Source organism: Gavialis gangeticus, unplaced genomic scaffold, assembly GCF_001723915.1.
Source record: "Gavialis gangeticus isolate Ggan-Ray unplaced genomic scaffold, GavGan_comp1, whole genome shotgun sequence".
In the NCBI taxonomy this organism is placed as follows: domain Eukaryota; kingdom Metazoa; phylum Chordata; order Crocodylia; family Gavialidae; genus Gavialis; species Gavialis gangeticus.
The window spans coordinates 1,884,606-1,892,928 of NW_017729033.1; the positions used below are offsets into that span (position 1 = coordinate 1,884,606).

The following is an 8,323-nucleotide window of genomic DNA, read 5'->3' on the forward strand; positions in this document are numbered from 1 at the left end:
CCAGGTGTTCATCCAGCCTCCTCTTAAAGCCCCCCAGGGTAGGAGCCAGCACCACTTCTCTTGGAAGTTGGTTCCAGATCCTAGCCGCCCTAACAGTGAAATAGCGCTTCCTGATGTCTAGCCTAAATCTCCCCTCTGCCAGCTTGTGTCCATTGTTTCTAGTCACTCCTGGCATTGCTCGGGGGAACAGGGACTTCCCCAGTGCCTGCTGGTCCGCCCGACTGGTTTGTAAACTGCCACTAGATCCCCCTCAGCCTTCTCTTGTGGAGGCTGAACAGGTTCAGGTCCTGTAGCCTCTCCTCGTAGGGCCTGCCCTGCTGCCCCCGATCATGCGAGTGGCCTCCTCTGGACCCTCTCCATGTTGTCCACATCCCTCCTGCAGTGCGGCGCCCAGACCTGGATGCAGTACCCCAACTGTGGCCTGACCAGTGCCGCAGATGTATGCTTCTTTGTCTTCTGCTATCTACCAGAGGCTGGAGAATTTCACCTGTTGCTGAGCAGCAGTCTAAACTGGGGATGAAAATTGTCTGATGCAGAGTCAGCAGAAGAACCAACTTGGGTGAAGCTTTAAAACTGAACCAAGCTCTAAAGAGTTCTCACTTTAATGGCCTGCTACAGAAATAGAAGAAGCTTCATTAAATGTGTGGAATCACTGCAATAATCATTATCCAGGTCAGCAATGGCTCCTGACTGGCGATTAGTCTTTTAAGATACTCAGATATCTTCTTTTTTTTTTTTATTCCAAGAGCGCTAGAAAACGTGGTTGCACAAGTTTAGCTTTGGGAAGGAATGCTGGGCTTAGTTACGGCCCTTTATCTAAGAGACTTGTAAGAAAGGTGGTTCCATAATGGGTATAAGTAGCTGAAACAGTACCAGGCTCCACTCAAACTAAGGCACATGTCAGCACACAGAACAATGGCACAGGTGAGCAGTAGAGGATACCTAGCTATTGTTCTGTGATGGTCTGTGTGCCTGTAAAAGGGACAGGGGCAAAGGAGGAGCATATGGACATATCATGCACTGTATGGTAAAGGGAGCGGAGGCTTGCTGCACAGGCCCTGCTCCATTACAAGTCAGCATGCACATGCTGTTATCCACAGTAAGAAGTTTAACCACAGCTGCTCAGACCCTCAATGAAATCAGGGTAAGTTACTGAGGATTAGCTTCTACTACCATGGGGCACATGCATGTGCATGGGTAATTGCAATGGAGCTGCTGCTATGTGGCAATGCCTCTGTCCCTGGGGTCTTTCGCCCTCATCCTTTTTTCATAAGTTTGTTAAGTGGAGACAATGAAGACAGCAAGAAAGAAGCCAAGGGCACACTCCTTGGGAACTAGCAGGAATGCAGCCCTGAGAAAAGCACAAAGGAAAGATTTGGGGCCAAGTGCTGGCTGGAAAAAGGGGGTTGGGATTGTAAGCAGGGGAGCACTCACTTGGTTGCTTTCTGCTGCATCCAGCAAACAGGACTTCATACATCCTTTGCAAGCAAGCAGGACTGCATCAAAGGCATTTGGGATGGCGTTGGTCTTTCTCCTCCAAATGGCAACAGTCCACAACCCCCTGAAACTGGTCAACAGAAGGACAACACTGCTGTACTGCAGGGGGGCTTAACCTCCAGCCTGCGGGCCAGATCTGGCCTGTGGGCCTGTGTCATTTGGGTCTGGAAATTTAGCAGTGAGGGAGTGGTGGCTCCACCCCTGCTTCCAAATTTCCAGACCCAGGGGGATCTCCAGGCCCTGCATGTTGGGTCAGGTGCTGGATCCCAGCATGCAGGACTGGGCAGGGGCAGCGCAGAGACACCTGGTTCCAATCCAAGGTGTGGGAGGGAGCGGTGTCAGACTCCAGGGCCCAAACCCAGTGTTGGGGGCTGAGAAGGGATGGTGCTAAGCCCCCAGGCTGCAATTCTGGTGTGTAGGGGAGTGTGCTGGGTCCCAGAGCCCAAACTGGCCCACAGAGTAGCTTTGCACCACTCATCTGGCCTACAGGGCCAAAAGGCTGAACACCACTGTACCACAGGCAGCACCTTTGTTCCAAGGTAGGTCTCCCCTCCTGGAGCAAACTATAAAAATGACAAAACTGCAGCATAGTTTCATTTTGTACTTCCAAAGAGCTAGGGGCAGAGGGATGCCCACTATTCTCACTGTTCTGCCTTTTTCCATAGGAAGCTCCTAAAAGTTGGCATTCCCTCAGCAAGAGCACTGCATCCATTTTTGCTACCATAAGGATGAAGTCTATCATTGATTTAGGCCCTTGATTTTGTCTCCAGTTTGTCCAGTACAGCAGTACTATACATCTTGAATGCAAAGTGCTTTAGGATTGTCATTTTCTATGGTGAGTCAATATTTACTGTTATTTCAACTGGTTGGGGGTGGAAACTGAACTTTGAGAAATAAGCTTCCTGCTTTTGACACAACTTCTGCCACAGCTTTGAACAGTTCCTTTGCTACAAGGCTGTTTTGCCGCAGTCTTCAGCAATTCGAAGGACGCATCCCCCTCTTGGTACAATATCCTCCTACAGCCACAGTGCACTAGGGGGAACTCTATTCTTCTCTTTCGCCAGTGCAGGAGAAGCGTGACTTTAATGGCAATCTGTGATGTACGAGAACTCTTCAAGTCAAACTGAATGAATAATGGGAAAGGCCAAGTACAACTATTCAGCCAGCTGTATTCCTGACCCTCTGTGCTTACTTGCCATGAACATGAGTCTTTAGCAGTACAGGCATTCGTGATTGTGAGTGTTGGGACTGACTGATCAAATAGCTGCTGGTAGCTAAGTCTGAACTGCATATTTCCTTTAGAAGTGTGCAATTCCTGAATGGTCTGCTGATTGAGAGCCACATGCTGGAGAAATATAAGAGCCTGGAGTGATGAATACATGCAATCATTTCAACAACACAAAAAAATCATCCAATGAACATTAACAATCATGGAGAATTTGCTTAGCTCTAAAGGTTAGATTTACCTCTGTGCAGAGTCTGTGCTAGGCTTAGGTACCATTTAAGTCCGTACTGAATCCCAGAAGGCCTGATTCTAACTTACACTAAAATCCCTTTATATTGTGCAGCAAAGTGCTAGCTATCCTGAATTCCCAATTCATTTCCAAAATGCTGGTGTGGACCCCCCCAGCACCTCACAGGACTGAAACCTTACTTGGCTACTACCTGGATATTTAAATAACATGTTGAGGTCTTGTTCTTCAACTCACATCACAGAACTAGTCCAATCAGTCTGAAGGATGGCTGCACTCTCTAATATCATGACCTGTTGATGACTTGAGGAGATCTGCCTATACCAGGGGTTGATCTGGAGTTAGCTGATGCCAAGCTTGGTCAAGAGGAAGCTGGTGAAATGACAGCTTTCCCTTCAGGTAGCCAACTGGAGTGGATTCAAACCCACATGTCCCACAAGAGTGCCCTAAACACCAGCCTATATGCTGGCAGAAAAGAGGACTTCCTCCATGCCCTGTGTTGCAACTGGATTATTGGAGAAAAAGGAATGCAAATATCATAGATTAGGACAGAAGGGAAGAGAGAGCCTGATTCTGTAGCCCAGCAGAGACGACACTCCCCAGGGCGGGAGGTCTGGGTTCTGGCCCCAGCTCCCAATGTTATTTGTGCATTTTGTGTGAAATAGTGATTGGAAGAATACACCAATGCATTACAAAAGCATATGGGTTAAGTGTTTTCCAAGACTTGAGCAGGGTGGAAAAGATCAGCCTTAGAGGCTTAGATAACAAAAAAAATCTAAGTGCTACCTAGGGCATACACACCCAGACATTACAATAGCATGGTTATGAAATGACACTGCTATATGTTGTTCCGATGTAACCATTACCTCTGCATACTCCTGTGCTGAAGCAAAATGGTTGTGGCCTTACCCCTGTTTCTCACAGAGTTATATTTACAGAGATTTAGTTTACTTGAACTGCTATGAGAGTAAGCAGATGTAACAGTGACATTAGAGCAGCTCATGCCTGTACCTAAGCAGAAATTCTCCCTTCCGCTGTAAAGTGGTTCCAAGTTATGTATGTTCCTAGCCTTAAATATATTAGAGACGGAGCAGGATCTGAGCCCCAGCATTCACCCACAGCCCCTTCATTTGTAATCCCAGGAGTTGGAGATACAAGGGAGCCTCCTATCCAACTATGAACCCAGCCCAGGACTGCTTAGCTTCTATGTTCAGATGAGATTAGGTGCATTTGCTTGGGTATAGGCACCTTGAACCCACTGAGAACCCACAAGCTTGGGAACTGAGGAAGCTGGATGGGTGCTTGGCTGGGATTGTTTAGACAGGGATGATCCTGCCTTGAGCAGGGCTGGATTAGATGACCTTGTGCGGCCCCTTCCAGTCCTATTTGCTTATGATGCTAAACCAACACCATATACATTCTACCCAGCATAGAATATACCATTTACAACTGTTGTTGCCTACTGAGGTCCTGGAAGGAGTCACACTTTTCCCGGATGAAAAGGGAGAACTGCTTTACAGAAGCCTGGGGAACAGTTCAGGTTTAAAGTGCACCACAAGCAATCCACACAACCGGTCTTATAGGCAGACAAGTATGATCATTATTTGTGTTTGCCAAGTGTCCTAAGAGCTTCACGGAACAGATATCCAGGGTCTGTCTGTCTGTGGTAAGGCTGTTGGGGAGACCAGAAAACATAAAAGGCACAAAAAGGTCAAGGCCAATACTTCTAACAGTAGCCACAGACTTCATAGACTGCATAGACATTTGGGCTGGAAGGGACACCAGAGGATCAGAGTCCAGCCCCCTGCTCGAAGGGCAGGAAGTCAGTAGGGATCATAGGATCCCAGCAAGATAAGCATCCAAATGTGTCTTGAAGGTGTTCAAAGTGGGTGCTTGCACCGCCTCCAGCGGCAGTCTATTCCAAACCTTGGGGGCTCGGACAGCGAAGAAGTTCTTCCTTATGTCCCGCCTGAATCGGTCGCGGCAGAGTTTGTGACCGTTCGATCTTGTCATCCCTTGGGGCACTCTGGTGAACAGACGTTCCCCCAGATCCTGATGAGGATGTATACTTCTGTGCATCCAAATTAAGAATCTCTGGGCCTAGTTGTTAAAAGACCAGCTTACCCTCTCCTCCAACCAGACTTGGTGGGAGCTGAAGATGCTCGGTGTCTCTAAAGAGCATGCTTAACTTGGGTGTTTAAAAAATAAGACGCCCCAATATAAGGCCATTTGCAAATCCGGTTGTGATTTGCGCCAGATCTCACTGGGAATTGGTGCTTCTACTTCTAATTGTGTTGTGCTTTCTAAACACCAAGGAGAGGTTAATACCAGGAATAATTGCCTCACTTGGAACCTATAAGTAGGTTTGAAAGCAGAGCTCCAGAAGCAGCTGGCTACTGCATTAACACCTAGTTCTCACTACTGCTATTCAAAATGAATGTGGGTGTCTCATGGGCAGGGAGGGGAAGGGGTTCAAGATCTCCTCCCTCTTTATAAGGAAATGGGATGGTCCCTGCCTGGAAGAGCAGACGGGCACTGGACAGCAACCCCTTAAATAACTGCACCATGTGCAGATCCCTGCACTCTGACCTCAGCCCTCGAAACTTGTTACCCGTTACTAAAACATGTTCTTTCTGTAATATTTTCTCATTGCTCTGGAATACTTTAACGACAGTTCCAAATCTTCTTGCACTTAAAAAGGTAGCCTTCTTCACCCAAATCAGGGGCTGGCAACTTTTCTGAGCAGCAGGCTGGACACTTGTGACCCAGCTACCACCATGGACTGCCAATCCTCCTCCCCAGCTACTCCAATCTCCTCCCTGCTCTGTGCCCCTTTCCACTGAAAGCTATGGAGAACACTAATACAGAAGGGCAAATTTGGTGGTGAGGGCACAGATCAGAAAGCTTTAAATTGCTGCTTCAGTGGGCTTGTCTACACGTGGCCCCTTTAGGGGGATTAGCCTAAAATTACCATTTTTAAGATGCATTAAGGGCACACATGTGTGGACACACACCTTTAATATACCTTAAAAATCCTGATTTTAAGCTAATCCTTCCTAAATTTGATATCTGCTTAAAGCAAAAACCAAATCTACGCTGGCATAGCTAAGTCACAGTAGCTCACATGTACATGCTTAATATGCCTTAACGCAGTGTGTGTTAATGGATGCACTCTGCGTTAATGTGCATTAGCACGGCTACATGTGGGCTAATGCAGCTTGGCTATGCCAGCCTAAATTTAATGCACCTTAATGTGCGTGTGTCTATGCGCAGACGCACGCCTAAATCACCTTAATGCACCTTAAACAAAAATGCATTAAGTTTAGGTGCGTGTAATTACATGTGTAGACATGCCCAGTGTGTCCCTTTTAAATTGGTGTCCCACCAACACAGAATCAGACCCTCATGGGCTGCATCCAAACCTGGCTGTAGTTTGCCAACTCCTGACCTAAATGATATTTCAAAGATACAAACCAAAACATGTCACCCTGGTAACACCTTGCAAGTGCTTTCTATTAACCAAACCATGCTCCATAAACAGCAGGCGTTAGAGTTTGTTTGCTCCAAGACAGGGCTATACAATCACCTAAAGTAGAGTTCAGAAGAGCCCAATCTTCTCTTGATGGCATGAGTGACCCAAATAGACTGCTCTTTACCAACCAACATCAAGGTCCCCCTGTAACAGTAAATTCCTTGGTTAGGAAAACGTAATCCCAACCACTCATTGTATAATTTGGCAATGTGGTTTGCTTGGCATTCTAATGGCAGCGCAAGTCACAAAGACAGAAACTACCTGCATAGGTGGAAGAGCATGAATCCATAGTTAGATAAGTATCACAAACACACAAAGTAGAGAGAAAATGTATTGTCTTACCTACAGCAGGGAATGGCACAAACCTCTGGATCAAGAGACGGGTGGCTGGGGTAAACTTGTTCGCTCTCTGAACCAGAACATTAAGGCCCACCTTTAGGCAGAGAAATCAAACAGAAAGATGGAAGCATTTAGTTACAAGGGGTGGAACAAATTCCAAGACCTGAAGCGACCAAGAGGTCCTCTTCACACTGATAAATGGAGATAAGAGAGGCCTTTTGCTCCTGAAATCATTCCAAAACTCAGTCAAGCAAGGTAACCTAGCTGGTGTTCCCTTCCCTCGCTTCCACCAAAGGAAAGGTTGAATCCATTGCACTCAACTCTTCTGGATGGTTTCTCTTTGTATCCAGTTCAATGGAATTTTCTCAGATTTGCTCTGATATCTGCAGCTCTTCTCTCTAGTGAATACAGAGGTTTCACTGCTTTACACCTCAGCTATACAGTGAACAGACAGACAGCTTATTATAACTACACAATTTTTGCAGCATCCTCTAGTGATTTAATGACACCGAGCTCTCTGCATTTTACTATTTGTAACACTTTAAACTGTTGCAAGCAGTATATTAACCAACTTTAACATTTTACTTGTAGCATTTCAACTAAGAAGCAAAATTAGCTTCACATCTGTAACCACAAGGCTTCTGTCAGGGTCTCTGTCCAGCCAATAGCAGGGGGACAAATGTGGGTTACAAGATAAGCTGGCCAAAAATTTTCCATCCAAACTCATTTCAGTAGAAAACAGGGTTCTCAACTCACCAAATACATTTGTAAGAAGTATCTGCCTTCCTCAAGTGTTTGATTTTTCATCTGGAGACCAAAACCCATCAAAATAGGAAATTTGGGGCTGCAAACAGATGTTTCCTGTATTTCCTATCCTGTGTTTAGCCAAAAGAGGTAAAAAAATAAATGGAAATTTCCCCCAAAAACTACCAAGAAATTTTCATTTGGGGGATTTCATTTTTTTTCCTCTTATGCAAAAATATCTAAGTTTTCTAAAGATGGGGAAACATTTTCCAACCTGTTCTTATTTTCACATGCAGGCACAGTGCATATTGTTTTCTTTGAGATTACTGGGAGAGGCTGAAAAGCACCTCTGGCTGTTTGAACAATGTACAAGCGCAATAATAACTATCAAACCCTTAGAACTTTGCCAGATCCAAGCAGATCTTCACCAGGATGCTGACAGGGCACCTCTGTACCCTAATGGACATACACCTGCCAAATGGACCCATTTCACTGTCACCTGTTACCTTGGCTCTAGCAGTGTGCAGAAGGCATAACATTTTTTGTTGTTATAATGGAAAAAAGCATCTCTTTTTTTCTCATCCTCAGTTGAGCGGTGTTTGCTCAGATATCCCAAGTCCTGCCAAATTTAAACCCCAAATATGAAAGTTTTAGAAAGGCTGCCAGCCTCTGAAAATTAGGGGGTTGAGGAGGAAAAGTTCTGATCATTTGGCTGCTGCTACTGCCTGAGCAATAAGGC

General features: G+C 45.9%; 1 protein-coding gene across 3 annotated transcripts in view; it reads right to left on the reverse strand.

The window, feature by feature from the left end:
- The window catches only part of SFXN5 (sideroflexin 5), a 270,380-nt gene that overhangs the window by 103,712 nt on the left and 158,345 nt on the right, over positions 1–8,323 (reverse strand). For all 3 annotated transcript variants that reach the window (XM_019526158.1, XM_019526156.1, XM_019526157.1), the window contains exon 10: positions 6,844–6,934. In XM_019526158.1, coding sequence (XP_019381703.1) covers positions 6,844–6,934 — 91 coding nt within the window. The remainder of the gene's footprint in view (positions 1–6,843; positions 6,935–8,323) is intronic.